This window comes from Notamacropus eugenii, chromosome 4 (assembly GCF_028372415.1).
Source record: "Notamacropus eugenii isolate mMacEug1 chromosome 4, mMacEug1.pri_v2, whole genome shotgun sequence".
NCBI lineage: Eukaryota > Metazoa > Chordata > Mammalia > Diprotodontia > Macropodidae > Notamacropus > Notamacropus eugenii.
The window spans coordinates 78,409,233-78,427,033 of NC_092875.1; the positions used below are offsets into that span (position 1 = coordinate 78,409,233).

The 17,801-nt window shown below is 51.2% G+C and overlaps 2 protein-coding genes across 5 annotated transcripts; both read left to right on the plus strand.

The window, feature by feature from the left end:
* The first annotated feature begins 344 nt into the window (after positions 1-344).
* Positions 345-7,052, plus strand: ECSIT (ECSIT signaling integrator). Of its 4 annotated transcripts, none has more exons than XM_072602270.1 (8): positions 345-582; positions 2,220-2,382; positions 3,405-3,819; positions 4,731-4,954; positions 5,192-5,243; positions 5,673-5,821; positions 6,039-6,147; positions 6,530-7,052. In XM_072602270.1, exons 2-8 carry the CDS (start codon positions 2,251-2,253, stop codon positions 6,820-6,822), a joined length of 1,374 nt encoding a protein of 457 aa, XP_072458371.1. In that variant the 5' UTR covers positions 345-582; positions 2,220-2,250; the 3' UTR covers positions 6,823-7,052. The 4 variants fall into 4 exon arrangements, with proteins under 4 accessions (XP_072458371.1, XP_072458373.1, XP_072458372.1 ...); XM_072602272.1 differs by having other exon boundaries at positions 6,551-7,052; XM_072602271.1 differs by having other exon boundaries at positions 6,042-6,147.
* A 616-nt stretch (positions 7,053-7,668) lies between these two features.
* ZNF653 (zinc finger protein 653) lies at positions 7,669-17,512 on the plus strand. Its single transcript, XM_072602269.1, has 9 exons — positions 7,669-8,157; positions 10,411-10,454; positions 11,561-11,776; positions 12,657-13,268; positions 14,033-14,222; positions 14,989-15,100; positions 16,249-16,363; positions 16,643-16,742; positions 16,943-17,512. The coding sequence occupies exons 1-9, from the start codon at positions 7,865-7,867 to the stop codon at positions 17,118-17,120; spliced, it is 1,860 nt and encodes a 619-aa protein (XP_072458370.1). The 5' UTR covers positions 7,669-7,864; the 3' UTR covers positions 17,121-17,512.
* The last annotated feature ends 289 nt before the right edge of the window (positions 17,513-17,801 follow it).

Sequence of the window (17,801 nt, forward strand, 5' to 3'; positions counted from 1 at the left end):
CTCCCCGGATCTGTCTGTCCATCAGGGCTGCACCGGGGCTGGGTCCCTATCAGTCCTGGCAGCCACGGACCGGAAAGACGCTGGGCTCATGCTCACTTATCACCACGCAGCCGCCTCAATTTCTACCCATTTCGCAGATGAGCAAACTGAGGCCTAATGGGCCTGACGCGAGGAGCGCAGAAGCCAAGAGATGCGCACGCGGTGGAAGCCCCTCCAAGTGCAGCCTGCGCCGGAAACGGCCTTCTTGCTTAGACCTGGGTAGGCGGACCTGGGGCGGGGTTTTCAAAAATGGTGGGCGGGACTATCTAAATGACGTCTTCCCATTGGCTCCTGATCTTGAAAGATTTTTTTTTTTTTTTTTTTTTTTCCTCTGAGAAATCCGGTCGCTCTCTGCCGGGCGCCCCGTGACCTGTGACCCGGAAGCTCTGAAGACCAACATGGCTGCTCCCAGCCATACCGTCTAGTAGAGCCGGAGACTGCTGAGAAGCGCTGTGGCTGGGAATCGCCGTCGCGTAGCTCGAGAACCGGCCCGGACGCCGGCCTCCGGATCCCGGCCCGGCCTCCGAGCGCGCTTTGCCACAGGTCTGCGGACATGGTGACCTTTTCCCCTTGGATCTCGTTTGGGAAAGGGAGGAGTGGGGCGGCGTGTGTTTGTGTGTGTAAGTGTGCGAAGGAAAAGTGCCCACGCGTGAGTATACGTGCGTATTGTGTCGTGTGCATGTGGATGTGGATGTGTGGCCCTCCAAAGCCCCGTCCCAAACCCAGGCCCCAGGCTAGGCAGGAAGCGCGCGGTGCGAGTGGGGGGAGGGGCGGGGGAGGCTGAGCCCGTGAACCCCGTGCCCCAGCCGGCGCAGGCTCGAAGCTGTCCCCCAGCCGCTCTGTGCTAGCCCCGGCGTTGTGGAGGTGTGTCGGGCGGGCATCAAGCGTGTATGAAGTGCTTGTTGTGTGCTAGGCCCTGCACGCCCACGGGGACGCCGAGAAAAGCAAAAACAGCCTCTGCTGTTATGGAGCATGGCGGGGGCGCCAACCCGAAGCTCATTACTGAGTACATGGGAGGGAATCTCAGAGGGGAAAGACTTTGTGTAGAAGAGGGCTTTCAGCTGAAGCTTGAAGGAAGCCAGGGAAATTAAGAGGCTGGAGTGAGGAAAAACAGCATTCCAGGTTTGGGAGGCAGCCAGAATACCCTCATTGAGAAACAGTAAGGAGTACAAAGTAGTTGGGTCAGAGAGGTGGTTGTTGTGTTTGTCCTTTGTTCTGGAAGAGGACCGTGACATCAAGATGACATGACTTGCAGTTGACTTTGTGTGCAAGGTCACCAGCCTCACTTTCTTCTCCTGAGACATCCGGGTCTGATGTTCATCAGGATGACTGGAGATGGCCCAGGATGCAATGGGAGACCCTGGCCCTTTTAGGCTAAGGTCTTATCACATTCTCACTTTGAGTGAGATATACCCATTCAATGAATAGGCTTCAAGTAGTTACTCCAGGGATGGCCTTTCTAATAACAAACAAAACAAAACAAAAACAAAAAGAGAGTGGGGGAAGACCCTTAGGGTTCCTGGGTAAAAGAGAAACAGTTACTATTTAATATTTACATTCACTCAGAGAGGTAGACTAGAAAGGCAGGAAGGCACCAACCTATGAAGAATTTTGAATATTTCATCCTGGAGGTAATAGGAAGCTACTGAAATCTGTTGAGGATGTAGATGTGACCAGGTCCAGCCTTCTCTTTAAAAAGATCACTTTGACCATCAAACAGAGGATGGATTGGGTTTGTGAAAGACTTGAATTAGGAACAAACACCAGTTAGGAAGTTATTGTAATAGTCTAGGCTTAAGACTGTAAGAACCTGAACTAATGTAATGCTGTGTAATTGGGGAGAAAGGGATGTACGGGAGAGAGGCTGTGAAGTATAGAAGTGATAAGATTTGGCAATGGATTGGATATGTTGGAGGAGAGTGGGATCAAGGAGTACTCTAAAGCTGGGAGCCTAGGTTAGTGAGAGGATGGACACACCCTGGGCATTGTAATAGTATCAAATATTGGAAGAGAAGAGCATTTGAGGAGGGAAAGAGGATAATTCTGAGGGGTGTGTTTGTGTATGCATGCACGCACACGCACGCATGTGCACACGCACACATGTGCATGTGCACGTGTACAGGGAGGTTTCCAAGGCCATTCTCTGGGTCAGCTAACCACATATCCTTTCCTTGGATTAGGTAGGCATCTGGTTGCCATTAATTCCTGACCATGGCCAGCAACAGGATGAACTGCGTACGGAGAGCTGTCCTAGCCTGGGATCACTCCGTGGGTCGCCCCTTCCTTTCCAGAGCTGCTCCAGGGCACAGCCCTTGGCAGCTGGAAGGAAGCTGCCTTTTACAGGTAGAAGGGATGGGGTAGGGAGAGAGATCACCTACTTGCCTAACTTTGGATAAGCCATTTAAGCTCTCTTGGCCTTCTCTCAGAGGTCCTCTACCTCCACATCATTGTTTTACAGTGTATAAAACCATCACCCCTTCCAGTTTTTCATCCTGTTTCCCTCTTTTCAGGCCTGAGTAGGTTGGGGGATAGGAGGAGGCACCAGGTTCCCTCTGGTTGTGCCCCATTCACTTGCCTTCTTTAGTTCCATCTAAAACTGACTCTTTAGTATAAATCTTCACGTGGCCGTTCAATTTTGGTGTCATTCCTGGCTAGCATTTCCTTCAGCAAGTTCTGTTGAATGTTTAACAGTTTCTCAGGCCATCCGTACTCAGAGAGACTGAGAAAAATTAGGAATGGAAATCTGAAAATATAAATGGAAAAGAACACAAATGTCCTCAGCAAACATAAAAAAAACTTTGTGTTGAAGATAGAAAATCCTTTTCCTAATACAGATGTTGGCTATCGTGGGAAAGAAGGAGGAGCCCGTAGATGTACTGGGAATCCTTGGTTAGATTTGGCAGTGGTTTGGATATGTTATATGAGAGAAAGTAGAGTCAATGATAATGCTTCAGTTGGGAACTTAAGTTAGTGGGAAGATGGAAGTTCCCTTGACAATACTATTGAAAGATTTTGGAGCCTCAGGATTACAAATTGGGGAGAGGAAGGAGAAGGCTTGAGTTTTTTCAGAGCCAGCTAGGCTCTTTTGTAGATAACAAACCCCAGGACCAAGTATTCAAGTAAGGAACTGAAGTCCAGAGAGGTTGAGAGCTAAGAATTCAAGGTTATATCTATAAATAACAACCAGAATGCAAATCTCATTTTTAAACTCCAGTTCCAGTTATCTTTCACCTGTAGTTTACTGCCTCTCCTTTAGGAAAGGAATGAGGTCCCCCCTAGGAAACCCCACCCGATGGAGGTAGGATAGGCAAGCTACCTGTGGGCAAAGGTATCAGATCCCAGCTGTGATTCTCATTGACCCACAGGGCCTCTCCCAGTTCCCAAGGGGCTTCCACAGCAGTGCAGCAAGACTAACCTCAGATTCTGAGCAAGTCCCTATGGTGCGGCCCCCTTCAGTGTCAACAAAGACTTTGGAGCCCTACGAGGACTTCTTTGAGCAAGCGTCTGGTGGACAGCGAAATAAGACAGGGTTCTCAAGGGCAGTCAGAGCCTTTGTCCAACGGGACATGAGAAAGCGGGGCCACGTTGATTTCATCTACTTGGCCCTTCGTAAGATGCCAGAGTATGGGGTGCAGCATGATCTGTCTGTTTATAACCTTCTGCTGGACATCTTCCCCAAAGAGGTCTTCGTGCCACGAAACATGCTGCAGGAAATCTTCAACCATTATCCCCGTCAGCAGGAGTGTGGCGTGAAGGTGTTAGATCAGATGGAGAACTATGGTAAGAAGGAGAAGTCTGAGGATCCCTTCCCACCCCCAGCTTTTGCCAGGGAGGGCGCTGGAGGAAGAGCATTGCAATTAGCCAGTGTGGAATGGGATTAAATGGAATTGAATGAACTGGGGGTGATTAATCCCAGTTCAGAAGACTAAAGAAAAGGGTTTTTGAGGGGGCTACAGGGGTGGACAGGTGAATACTCTTTCTGCAAGGATTTAAAAGGCAGTCATGTGGAAGAGAGCTCAGGCTCATGCTTTTTGATCCCAGAGGACGAGAAGCATGTTGGTAAGGGGCTGGGCAGCCTTAATTTCTCTACCAGGACAAGGACCGGGAGCTTTGGTCAGAAGATGGCAGAGTTAGATTTAGACTTCAGGTTAGAAAATGTCATTAGCAATTAGAGCTGACCAGAAATGAAAAAAACTATGAGGAGACTGTAAATTCCCCATCCTGGGTGGTCTGTGGAGGAGGCTAGATAATTACGTGGCAAGGATACAGTAAAACTCGGGTTCTTAACCTAGGTTCTATGAACTTGCTTTTTAAATACTTTGATAACCATTTTCCACATAATTGGTTTTCTTTGTAATCCTACGTATTTTGTTTTATGCATTTGAAAACATTATTCTGAAAGGGGGCCATAGTTTCCCCAGACTCCCAAAGGGAATGACCCAAAAAAAGTTTAAGAAACTCATTTTTAGAGGGATTCTTGTTCAGGAACAGGTTGGACTGAATAATCTTTGAGGCCTCTTCCCTATCTGAAATTCTGTTACTCTGTTTTTCAGAAGAAGGGCATGGGAAGGAGGCTCCCTGCTTTACTTAGAGGGTACTACCTTATGTGGAGCAGTTTACCTCTGACCCATTTCCGCTTCTGTGTCTAGCTTTGTGTTTCCCTGTTCTCTTTCCCTTCTGGCCCAGCACAGGGGTCATACCAAACAAGGAAACCGAGTTTCTGCTGCTACAAGTTTTTGGGCACAAGAGTCACCCTATGCTCAAATATCTGCGCCTGATGTATTGGTTACCCCGCTTCAAGAACATCAATCCATTTCCGGTGCCGAGACCATTACCCAACGATCCTATTGACCTGGCCCGGCATGGTCTGGAGCGTATTGCAGCTGACTTGAGTGCCAGAGTCACTGTCTACCAGGTAGCACCCAGGACCACTTGATTTCTCCAGCTACCACTGTAGGTTCTGATTCCTTTTTCATCCTTATGCTCTCTCTCTCTCTGAGGCCACGCACAGAGTGCCAAGATTTTTTCCTCTGCTGATCCCATTGTCCTGTGTATGTTTCCTCTTGACTCTTTGTCCCTTGAGTGGGGGTGGGTGGTGAACATGGGAGGGGTGGGGTTGGATACCTTGTACTCTTCGATGTTCTGTCTGTAGATGCCTGGGCCAGAAGAGGTTGGAGCTGATCCATCACAGCCTCACATTGTGGGTAGGTCTTGTGCCCGCTGGGTGTATAGCATATTGTCAATCTCCTAAAACCCCAGATAGAGAGGGGTTAGACAGGAGGAAAGTATATGGGAACACACTGAGGGAGGGAGTCATCAGAACCCTGAAAAGACAATACCCATTTCCTCAACCTACTTGTGCTTGAAGATGTAAAACTAAGATGAATTCTGGAGAGAAGAGCCAGAGATAAGAGAGTGGGGCTCACATGGGCTCCCTTCAGGACCTCTCCAGGAGATGACAAACAGAACTTGGTGCTTTGTAATTATGCTATCACTGCTTATAGAGGTAGAGCTGGAAAGGACCTTGGAGATAAAGTATGACCCCTCATTTTACATGAAAGAGGCACTAGATGGGGTGGGTGGAAGTCATAATTAGCACTGGAATTGATGTGTGTCTGTGTTCCTCCCCAAAGGGATCCAGAGCCCTGATCAGCAGGCTGCCTTGGCTCAGCACAACCCTGCTAGGCCTGTTTTTGTCGAGGGCCCCTTCCCACTGTGGCTTCGAGACCAGTGTCTCTATTACCATGTGCTTCGGGCTGACCTGCTGCCTCCTGAAGAGAGAGTGAGAAGAGGAACCTGGGAGGGGCCGGAAGGAGGGGTGGTGGGTGCTCCTGTGTCAAGTGTAGAGTGGAAGAGTGGTCTGGCGAAGAGCACCAGGCACTGAGTCTGGTACCTTGTAACACTGGGTGGTTCTGACAGCTATGCTTGAAACTCTGCTTGGGGTGGATGATACCACAGAGTGTTTGGTTTAATCTGAGCCCCATGGATGCTGCCTCCAGCAGGAAGACAAGGAGATCGGGCCAGAGAGGAACTTCTATCACCCCATGCAGCTGGACTTGGATTTGGATCGAGGACCCTGGGATGACTATGAGTTTGATATAGATGAAGGTATTGGGGTTCCTCTACATAGCCTCAGGGTGGTTTTCTAGGGTCTGTTATAGCTCCCACCTCCACTGTCCTTTGGGTTTGAGGTAGAAGCCCCTTGGCATTGTCTTTCCCTTCCTGGTACCACTTTAGGCACGGGGAACTGGGCTGCCCTCAAACCTGGAGAACTAGACATATCAGGGGAGGTGTGGGATGAGGGTGGTAGACAACCAGGTTTTGAGCTTCTGCCAGGGCTTGCCAGATTGGGGTCTGCAGATGCTTGTCAGCCAGCAGAAGGGAAGGGGGAAATCCAGGAGGAAAGGAGCTTCAGGCCCTGGTGGTAAGGGTCAGGAGCTACATTATGGGCAGTCCTCCTGGAAGCCAATCTCTGGCTCCTCTGGCCCAGAGCTCCCATCTGTTCCTATAGTGGAGGAAGGCCCTGTATTTGCCATGTGTATGGCTGGAGCTCACGATCAGGCCACACTTGCCAAGTGGATTCAGGGTTTGCAGATCACCAACCCAGCACTGGCACATATCCCGGTGGTCTTCCGTCTGGGAGCAGTTGGGGGAGAACTCCAACTCACTGAGCATCAGGAACTCCAAGGTCAGCCCAACCAGGAGCAAGAGGAGCACGCATCTCCAAGGGAAGAAGAGGAAGAGCCATCCCAAACCCAGATTCGACAGCAGGGGCAGAGCTGAGCCGTTGTCTGAAAGTGTTCTGAGACTGAGTGTTCTTTGCTCTCTGTCAGTGTGGCTTTGGCTTACTGTAGAAGCAGAGGCTGGACTTAAAAGCCCAGAACCTTGACAGGAACTGAGTTTTGATGCAGCTGCTTTCTCTGCCTCCCCAGGGGATCAATGTGTTGAAATTAAGCCTGCTCGGCCACTTGCCTTTCTTGAGTAGGTAGCAAATAAAGTATCATCCTTGGGGATTCTGCCTGCCCTTATTTCTGCGGTTGCCCCAAGTCCTGTTGTGGACTGCCCTAAGAGGTGAGGCATGGCATACGGATAGGGGTGGTCTGACCCAAGCCAGGCACTATCCTCCAAGCAGTTTGCTCCGTTTTTCAGCCTGGGAGTGTGAGAGAAATATCCTTTCTATGTGATACCTGGCACTGAGCTTACTCTGTGGCCACATCCACCCCCACCCTACCGCCACCCGCCAAAAAGATTAAACACAAACAAGTTTCTCTTTCATTCCTGGTTGCTTTTCCCACCAACCCTTCTCTTTCCCACAAAATCCAGAAATGTGGTTTGTGGGAAAGGATGCAGAACAGAGGCAAAAGACTGCGGTCCCGGTTCTGAGCTTCTATCCGAGCCTTAGTCTCTTCATTTGTACAACGAAGGGATTAAATGAAATAATCTCCAAATTGTTCCGGCCCTTCATTCAGTGCCACCTCCCTGCTCCGGACTGGTGAATGGTGAGCGGCCCCCTGGCTGATGGCACCCACGGGGCATGTGCTGCCACCGGAGACCCAGGTGACCGTGGGCACTTGGGTCTCTTAGCCCGGGTTTCCTTATAGAATGCCTTTCAGTTCTCAAATCTCCCCCTTTCCCTCTCCTATCTACCGAGCGATTCCATGCAGAGGGGGCGGGGTGGTTCTGGGCTCGCGCAAGCGCGCTGGGCGCGCCGGGGCCCTTTCTCGCGGACGCGGGGTTAAATTTTTCCCGGCGGGCGCAGGCGATCGGCGCCACATCCGGCCGGGTTCCTAACAACGGGAGAGGCTGTAACCAGGGAGGGGGGGGGATGGCGGAGCGGGCGCCCGAGGCCGAGGCCGAGACGGAGACCGGGGCTGAGGGGGAGGCGGCGGCCGAGGAAGGCGCGGCGGGCCGCAAGGCCCGGGGCCGGCCGCGCCTCACCGAGTCGGACCGAGCGCGGCGGCGGCTGGAGTCCCGGAAGAAGTACGACGTGCGGCGCGTGTACCTGGGCGAGGCGCACGGGCCCTGGGTGGACCTGCGGCGCCGCAGCGGCTGGAGCGACGCCAAGCTCGCCGCCTACCTCATCTCCCTGGAGCGGGGGCAGCGCAGCGGCCGCCACGGGTGAGGCCCGGGCCCCCTCCGCCCGCAGGGCCCCCCGCCCCCCGCCGAGGCGCGCGCGGGAGGGACCGAGGGAGCCGGAGCAGGGCCCGAGCCCCGGGGTCTGCGGGGCCGGGGAAGCCTGCGGGAGCTCGGCCCCGAGCCGGCCGGGAGGTAGGGGGCATTCACACGGGGAGGTGTGTCGGGAAGTCCGATCAGCAAGGGTTCACCAAGCGCCTCCTCCGTGCCAGGCACGGGCTGAGCGCTGAGGATGAGAGGAGGGCAGAGGACCGTCCCTGTCCTCCCTGCCCCCGAAGAGCTCCCCGACCAGCGGGGAGACAGCGTGCAGAGCAGCCCCTGACAGGTAGAGGTAATCCGCGCAGAGAGGCGTGCGCTGTCAGCCGGAGGGCAGAGGCGTCTCAGAGGAGGTGAAGTTGTAGCTGGAACTTGGAGTCCGCAGGTGGAGAGGAGAACGGAAAGCGTTCCATTCCAACCTCTCCACGGAGCGCTCCTTCTTGTCCGGCGTGCCCTTAACGGGCGCACGCTGGTGCGGTGACAGCGGTGGCTGGGGGTGCGGGGCGGGGAGCATCGCCGCTTCGGAGCTGGTTTGGGTTGTACCGTGTTTTGAGTGCTGTGAAGACATGTAGATGAAGGTGACCAGCAGACATCTGGGAAGAGAGGTGAAGGGTTGGAACTGAGTGTTTGGATGAGATTGCCCAAGGAAATGAGTGAGAAGAGGGCCAGGGTAGGTAGAGACTGAGGGGCATGAACTTCGTCTTCAGGTTTCTGGAGGACTGTCTTGGAGAAGAGAAATAGACTTGTCTTGTTGGGCTCTAGGGAGCAAAATTAGGGTAAATGCATATGTTAAGCAGGCCAACATAAGGAAAGTCTTGCCAGTGATTAAGAATTGCCTAAAAAGAGAATCATCTCAAGAGGTCCTAGAGTTCCCTGTCATTGGAAGTCTTCAGATAAAGGCTGCATGCACGCTTTTCAGGGAAGCTGTAGAGGAGATACCTATGTAGGTACATGCTAAACTAGCTCAGCCCTGGCACATAGTAGGTACTTAGAGCTCACTGAGAGTTTGTAACAGGACATAATATGTGTAAACCTCTTTTCAAACACTAAATTATATACATTTGTCAGCTATTATTGTTATAATGGAACACCAGTATCTGGGGGGTGGAACAACAATAAATCAGATAGGGAAACAGTTGGAGGAGTAGCAAGAGAACCGGGAGACAGCAGTGTCATAGAAATTAAAGAAGGGAAATTCTCCAGGAAAGGAGTGTCTGGTTCGGTTCAGGGAATGCAAGTTCCTTAAGAGCAGGGCTTGTTTAACTTTTGTCTTTGTAACCCCGTACCTCTAACATAATAGCTGCTTAATAAGGGCTTGTTGATTGATTGAAGTCTAGGAGGATGAAGGCTGATAAAACCCCATTGGAATTTCCAACAAACAGTCATTTGTCAGTCATTCTGACCAATGCAGTGACCATTTGTGACTTCAGAGGACTTAGTAGTGAACCATGACTCCTAAAAAGTGGTTTGAAAAAGTGGTAGTGGGCAGTAAGTGCAGGATGAGGCATACAGACTGACAGATAGCAGCTAATGGGTTGATTTGTTGCTTGACTGTGCTTATTTGTGACAAAGAACCCTCTTCACAGTGTATCCTGTGAGGTAGTATAAATTTTATTGTTCCCATTTTACAGATTAGAAACAGGATCAGAAACGTGGAGTGGTAGGGGCAGAGGCGGCAACTGCTAGGAAGGGGGTGTTGGATATATACCCAACCCAAGATGGACTTGAGGTCAAGAAACCCATATTTGAATCCAGCACTAGCTATGTGATTCTAAGACAGTCCTGTAGCCTTCTTGAGCCCCACTTTCCTCAAGGAGGCTGTGGTCTTCCTCACAGGTTGTTTTGAGCAAAGCGTTTTACATTCCTTCTTACTGTGATTTAAATATTTTGTAGCAAAATGAGAGACATGATGGTAGCCACAAAGGAGCATGGGATCAGGGAAAGCTTGTCACAGACTCCCCATAGCTCTCACTTCCTGCGTGCATACTCTTGCCTGTTCCTGCCCTACAGCTTTCCTCACAGTCTTGCCTCCCTGACTTATAGGTTATCTTGTCTCTGATTTTGAGGGCCTCTTCATGATACCCCCATATCCCTGTGCCATGGGCCTTTCCTCCACCAGATACCCCTTCTGCTGTCAGATGAGAAGACCTTCACAGACTCTAGCTGGGCCCTCTCACTCGCTGCTGCTTCTCTTTGTTACAGGAAGCCTTGGGAGCAAGTCCCCAAAAAGCCAAAGCGGAAGAAGAGTAAGTGGGTAATGGGCCCTAAGACTTGTGATTTGTCCAGGGGATGGAGGAGCAGTGTTGCTGATGAGTCAGAGGAGGGAGCCCCTATTTTCTGTTTCTTTCAGCAGCATATATGGGGCTTAGTGGGCCCAGGAGAACTGAGGGAACAAGGAACTCTGCTGGTGGCCGCATTCAGAGCTGGCTAGATTTACCCTGTCCTCTCTTCTGGTCCTCCTCAGGAGCTCTGTTCTTTTCTCATGGGCTGGACAGTATTTGTACCCTAATTGGCCAGGAAGGACAGGGTGTTTGTAGGTTCAGGTGACTGAAAGATTTTGGTAATTTCAGCTGTGACCATTGAAAGGTATGAATCATAACTGGAAGGAGTGTTATTTGTTTGGAGGACTAGTCTTTGACTAATGGAGGAATTGAAATTTTAGTAGCTACCCTTTCTTCTCTCCCCCATTCCTTAACCTTTTATAAGGATGTGGTTGGGCTGCACCTGCTGCAGGACCTCAAAATGCCCTCTAGCAGCTGTACAATATCTCTACTCTGTGGGGAGGTTTTAGGCTTTAGGTATCAGTTCACTGACTCAAAGAGAACAATGTGGATTTCTGTTTTGATTAATAAGCTTTTATGTCCCAGAGCCTATTGTGAGAATAGGCTGGCCCTGAGGGTTCAGGGAGACCACAGTGTTGCAGGTATACCCACTGGAGAAAGTTGACTGTCCTCCCTTTCCCTCATCCTTGTCTATGCCAGTAGAACCCTAGTAGCCTCTCCCCAGCACTATATTTGGGCAACATGTCTGCTCTGATGTTGGCAAGAGAGTTTACTCTCCACTAGCCCACCAACACAAGAGAACCCTAGCAGGGAAGCACAGCCAGCCTGCCCTCCCTTCCTGCTTTCTGTTCCTTACATACTGACTCAGTAACCAGACCTCTGTTGGGAGCGGAGTGGTGCTGAGATGAATAGTGGTGGCCAGTCTGGGCTATCTTTCTGGGCAAGAGCCACTTCTTTCTCTTGGGAGGAAGGTGGACGATGACATATGTGCTTGGTCCTCACAGTACAGGAAGGATCTGTAGGCTTACCTCTTGCGAGCATTGTTCCATTTACCTTTTTTCCTTTACTAGGAAGAAGGCGTAATGTGAACTGCCTAAAGAACATGGTGATCTGGTATGAGGATCACAAGAACCGCTGTCCCTATGAGCCTCACCTGGCTGAGCTCGACCCCACCTTCGGGCTTTATACCACAGCAGTGTGGCAATGTGAGGCAGGACACCGGTACTTCCAGGACCTCCATTCCCCTCTGAAGCCGCTCAGTGACTCGGAGAATGAGAGTGACCGAGGTAGGGACACGTTGGGGCTGTTGTGAGCTGAGAGTCCTGGGGCACACACCTCCTCTGGCTTCTGGTACTGAGATACCACTCTCACAGTGGGCTCACAGCTCTATTTCTCTTTCCATCTTCCCTCTTGCCTTGAATAAAATTGCTGACTCAGCCTTAATTGGCATCTACTCTCCCCAAATAGTCTGGATTGGTACCTGCTAGCCTTGTATTAGGTTATCTAGGAGTAGGGGAGAGGAAAGAGGAGAGAACTCAGTCCCTTTCCTTGGGTCTATTGAGAAAAAAATCACACATATAGATGAGAAAGTAGTTCTGAGGGGTGTATGATAAAGGACAGATAAGTTCTGATAAGGAGTGATCAGTGAGATGATCAGGAAAAGCTCCCTTTTGGATCAGGGGGAGGGCAACAGATATTTGGAGGTCATCTCTGAAGAATGAGTAGAATTTGGAGAGTTGAAGGCAATGGGAACTATAAACAGAGAAGATGGCCCAAGCCAAAACAGGAATGAGTATAGTGGAGACAAGTTTGACTGAGCTAGCTGGCACAGTGGATAGAGTGCTGGACCTGGAGTCAGGATCCAAATCCAGCCTCAGACACTTAATAGTGACTGAGCAAGTCATTTAACCTCTACTTCATTTTTCTCATCCGTAAAATGGGGACAGTAACACTACCTACCTTGAAGGGTTGTTGTGAGAGTCCTTAACACAGTGCCTGACACTTCACAGGTACTATATGAAGGTGAACTGCTATTACTATGTCTGCATGACTCAGTTTCTTAAGTATGCTTAAGACCTTTGCAGGGGTAACTCAGAGGAAGTGTGATTGCTGGGTCAGGTCTGTTTGAAAAGTGTCGTGATCCCTGCTTTCTTTTCTTTTCTGCAGTGGGAAATGGCCTGGGGCCTGGAAGCTCAGACTCCTCAGGCTCCGAATCTGACTCAGATTCTGATGAGCAGCCAGAGAGCCGGCGGGCCCAGACTGTGCAGGCTTCCCCAGTACCAGCTGCGCCTCCTCCTCCCGCCCCCGAGGGCAGCAGCAGTGGGCTCATCACACAGGACGGTATCCACATTCCCTTTGAACACCACATGGACAACTTGACAGCAGAGCAGGGCACACCTTTGTGCCATAGCCCGACCACCAGTGGCCCTGAGAGCATGGAGACTGTGGTGTGTGTGCCTGTGCCAGTCCAAGTGGGCACAGGCCACAGTGCCCTGTTTGACAGTGTGCCGCAAGAAGCTTTGGGCGAGGTGGTGGCCAGCTGCCCTGTGCCAGGCATGGTGCCAGGCTCACAGGTGATCATTATCGCAGGCCCTGGCTATGATGCTCTGGCAGCAGAGGGCATCCACTTGAATGTGGCCAGTGGTGGCAGCAGTGGAGAAGAGGTGCCCTGTGCTGTGATTGAGGGCGTGGCCGCCTACACCCAGACTGAGCCTGAAGGCAGCCAGCCTGATCCCTCCGGCCCTGTGGAGAGCATGGAGTGTATAGAAACCAAAAAAGGTCTCTCTCTTTTCCCTCCTCTCAGTTCCTCTCCCTTCCCTTCCTGGGCCTCCCTCAGGTCAGCCAGTTGAGCCCAGGCAGAACCCTGTTCTGGGCCCATGGGGGAGGGATCAAGGGCCAGGGAGGGTCTGGCCCCAGAGGAGCAGAAGGTGGGCATCCTACCCTGGACTGTTCAGGAGCACCCATGTACTCCACACATGCCAGTGAAGACAAGGCAGCCTGGTGTAGTGGAAACAACACTGGATTTGGAGTCAGAGGCCCTGGGTTTGATTCCCTCCTCTGCCAGTCACACTGCCTGTGAGACAGACCTTAGGCAAGTCACATCACTTCTGGGGCTCTGTTTTCTCATCTGTAAAATGAAGGTGTTGGACTTACTGATGTCCAAATTCCTTTCCAATTCTGAGTCATAGGAGTTTAGACAGATAATGTGAGAAAAGTGACCTGGATCAGTGTCAGTTGGGGGAGGGGGAGGAAGACAGAGATAAAGAAATGTTGTTCCTTGTCCCTGAAGAGGTTGGGTGTGGGAGGGTGGGAGGAAGTAGGAGGGTGTTGACCTTGGGATGGAAGTAATCGGTCCTTCCCTCAAGGGCCCAGGGGCAGTGCCCTGCTGCAGCCCCACTGCCCTTCTTGGTTGGGTCTCAGTCCTTGATCAAGAGTCCTTAACCATTGTTAGGGTCCACCCACCCAGATTTGGGGGCTCTTCAGGAGGAGAGACCCTTCCAGCATGGGACCCAGCACTGATGTGTGACTTTCCCTGGTCCCAGAGAAGGAAGAACTCTATGTCCTCAAGAAGGAGGAGAAAGAGGAACTGTCTTCCCCAGAACTGGAAGAGTTAGAGACAGTGCATGAGAACATGGAACCTGAGCCCGAGCCCGAGCCTGAGCCCGAGCCTGAGGAGTTAGACAGCAATGACATGTCAGCCATCATTTATGAGATTCCCAAGGAGCCTGAGAAGTGAGTGTGTGCATATGACAACTGTGTGGTCATACAAAAAGTGGTCCTGAGGAGGGGAGGAGCCCATGCTCCTCCTGGGCTATCCTGTGTGAGAAGGTATGATTAGACATGACACAGTGAGGGACACTGGCTCCCAGGCAAGGGCTAGGACTGTGCTTTGTTGGGACAGACGCATGCTCTTCTCTAGCCACAAGAGTCTGGGGGAGAACAGGCTGAGGGACTCCCCCCCCCCCAACCCATGCCCATATCTTCACACACGCACACATACACACCCATTCCCGGAAGCCATACACGCATTCATGCATGCACACACATACACACACCCCTGGAGTTTCACACGTACATATGGGTGTGCACACTCCCTGAAGCCATGCACATGTGCACACATACACATACTCCTGAATCTATAGACACACACACATACATACACCCCCCACATACCCCCTATCTACTTTTCTACAGACAGCTCCTTTACACACACGCATATCCCCTACCCATGTACTTTGCTTCACCAGTCTTACCCATTGACCCCATTTGCCTCTGTCAGAGATCTAAGTGCCAGAAGGGAGGGAGATGAGCTGAATCCAAAGAATAGGGAGGACGGGTCTTGTGGCTTGATTATGCTAAGTGCAGCACCGTCCAGGGCTCCTAGGCCCTAGGGCTTGAGCAAAAGTCTGACAAGAGGTAGAGATGAGGACAGTGGTGCCTTCTGGCTCAAGACATGAGCTTGCCCTGATGTTGTCTCTGCTTTCACCCCCAACCCCAGGAGGCGGCGAAGCAAGCGGGGGCGAGCTACTGATGCTGATGGCCTGTTGGAGATGTTCCATTGCCCCTATGAAGGCTGTAGTCAGGTCTATGTAGCCCTCAGCAGCTTCCAGGTACACCAGGCCTCTCAGATTCCTTTCCCATTATTTAGTTAACAAGTATGTGTTAAGCACTTGTGTGTGCCAGGCTCTGGGGAGATAAAGGCCAGTGGGACACAGGCCCTGATCCCAAGAAACTTCTATTTTCTTGGGCTGGTGCATCTGTGTCAATACAGCCAAACTCGAGAGATCTCCAACAAGTAGGGAAATCAAGGAAGGCTGCTGTGCGGGTGCAGTGCCTGGCACCAACACAGGAATTCAGGAGATGGACTCTTCCACCAGGGTAACTGGAACCTAGAGAAGGAGAAGGAAAGTCAAGCAGAGTAAACCTGGGCAGTGAAGCTGAAGCTGGGTGAGGAAGACCTTTAGATACTTCAGGCAGAGAGGCATCACCCTAGTGGATGGAGTCTTGGACAAGAAAGTGCTGATCAGCTGTGGGATTCTGGTTAGGGAGCTCCACCTCTCAGCTTCAGGGACCCCCAATGTCACAGGGGACTGATACCAGCCCTTTCCTCACAGTGTTGTTGTCAGGAAGGACTTTAGAAAAATGATCAGAGGATAGAATAGATGCTAAATGAAGTGCTTTGCACCCTTGGAGTACTACTGTATAATTTTTAGGGGGAGATGTTTGTATTTTATCTTAGAAGTAGTGAGCCACTGGAGATTGTTTAGCAGAGGAGTGACATAGTTAGACCTATCCTTTAAGACCAGTGGGATTGCTGAAAGAGGGTATAGAGAGAAAAAAGACCTGGAACAGCTTTAAAGGACACTTGCCAGTTGGGCAGTGGCTGATGATCTAGAAAAGGGGAGTTAGAGGAGATGGGAAGGGGAGGTGAAACCTTGGGGAGAACTTTATCCTTTAACTCTATAGTCTGTGTCCTCACTCCCTGTAAGAGATCCTTGGGCTACATACTTTTCATCTGCCCCTGACCTCTCCAGGACTGGGAATTAAGAAATGAAACCAAAGGCAGTCCAGAGCCTTCCAAGGGCCCCATTTGCGACTGTCTCACTTGTGCACCCTCTTCTCTCCTCTATGGGCCTCCCACTTTCTTGGTATTATCCCAGGGAAAGAAGTTTCCTTCTGAATCATTTGGATCCCAGGTTTGCATACTATCTGCTTCTATCCCCTCTCCACTCTCAATTTGTGCATTTTTCTACTCCAGAATCATGTGAACCTTGTCCACCGGAAGGGGAAAACAAAAGTGTGTCCTCACCCAGGCTGTGGCAAGAAGTTCTACTTATCCAATCACCTTCGAAGGCACATGATCATTCACTCAGGTTGGGCCCATGGAATTGTGGAATTAGGCTTGGTTGGGATAGTGAAGCAAGAGGTTCTGTAGAGGACTTTTTCTTGCTAGCTACGGGTAGTGCTGGGCTCAGTCCAGTTTCCTTCATTTAAGGTCATTTACCTACAGTGGCATCCACTCAGTCCTGCACAACAAAGGATTTTCTTAACCAGACTGATGGGGGCCTTTTTGAGTTGTCATGAATGGGGGAATACACTTTAAGAATGAACCTTTAACCTTCAGTCCCTGGGTCTCTGGGCTGTACTTCCAGGTGTCCGAGAATTTACCTGTGAAACCTGTGGGAAATCCTTCAAGAGAAAAAATCACCTCGAGGTCCATCGACGGACACATACAGGAGAGACCCCTTTGCAGTGAGTGATGGCTTTCTCTCCCCACCCCAAAGCAACCTTCCACGGTTGTTGACCCCAGAGAAGGTTGGACCTTCTCCCTGCCCAGGCTCAGGGAGATTGGAGGAGTGAGATTCCTCCTCAGGCTATGGCTGTGGCTGAGGCCCTTGGCAGGGCAGTTGTAGCCCCAAAGCTGCCCCACCTCTGCCCCTGCTTATCCCCAGGTGTGAGATCTGTGGTTACCAGTGTCGCCAGAGAGCATCCTTGAATTGGCACATGAAGAAGCACACAGCCGAGGTGCAGTACAACTTCACCTGTGAGCGCTGCGGCAAGCGCTTTGAGAAGATGGACAGCGTCAAGTTTCACAAACTCAAGAGCCACCCTGACCACAGACCCACGTGATCCTGGCTGCCTCAGCACAAGGACACTCCTATTTATTTGTCCCCGCTTATCTCCTGGGTCCTTCTCCCTAAACCTGATCCCGCTTCACAAAGGCTATTCTTGGGAGGCTGAAGAGAGCCAGCCCCATTCTGGGGCTGCAAGCACTGGACACTGAGGGTGCCAGGGCAAGCCGTGAAGGAAGGAGATGACCTCCAGGAGTGGTCCTTCTCTGTTGGATCAGGGTTCTGCTGGATGATAAAGCAGGTGTTGTAAGGATCTTCTTAGATGTCGTGGGGTGTGAGTCCACCCCCTCAAACCTGGGGTCTCTCAGCTAAGTCGCTGGGCAAGAGGGCTGGACACCTGGAACAGTGTTAAGAGCAAAAATGATTAAAAAAAAAGACACACCAAAAAAACCCCTCTCCCCACCCCACCTCTATGTATGCTCAAGGCCACACTCCAGAGTTTACACTCCAGAACACTTGGGGAGACTAGGCCCAAATTTGCACCTCCAGACCTTTGGGCCTAAAGAGGAAATGGAGTGGCTTCTGTGTACTTTTCCCATTTATAATCTACTGTTCTCCTCCAGAGGCTCCTGCCTCAAATCTGCCCTCCTGTTTGCCTTCAGGGTTGATGGTTGACCTTTCTTCTGGAGATAGGAAGCCCTGGGTAACAAGGAGGGGCTATAGCACAACCCTGTCCACA

What these genes read in the sequence shown, in the direction of transcription:
- ECSIT (XM_072602270.1), top strand. Translation starts at nt 2,251, where the DNA reads ATGGCCAGCAACAGGATGAACTGCGTACGGAGAGCTGTCCTAGCCTGG. An exon ending in TGCTGCCTCCTGAAGAGAGA is followed by an intron (nt 5,822 to 6,038) that starts GTGAGAAGAGGA and finishes TGCTGCCTCCAG; the next exon opens with CAGGAAGACAAGGAGATCGG. An exon ending in TGAGTTTGATATAGATGAAG is followed by an intron (nt 6,148 to 6,529) that starts GTATTGGGGTTC and finishes CCTCTGGCCCAG; the next exon opens with AGCTCCCATCTGTTCCTATA.
- ZNF653 (XM_072602269.1), top strand. Translation starts at nt 7,865, where the DNA reads ATGGCGGAGCGGGCGCCCGAGGCCGAGGCCGAGACGGAGACCGGGGCT. An exon ending in AAAGCCAAAGCGGAAGAAGA is followed by an intron (nt 10,455 to 11,560) that starts GTAAGTGGGTAA and finishes TTCCTTTACTAG; the next exon opens with GAAGAAGGCGTAATGTGAAC. An exon ending in TAGCCCTCAGCAGCTTCCAG is followed by an intron (nt 15,101 to 16,248) that starts GTACACCAGGCC and finishes TTTCTACTCCAG; the next exon opens with AATCATGTGAACCTTGTCCA.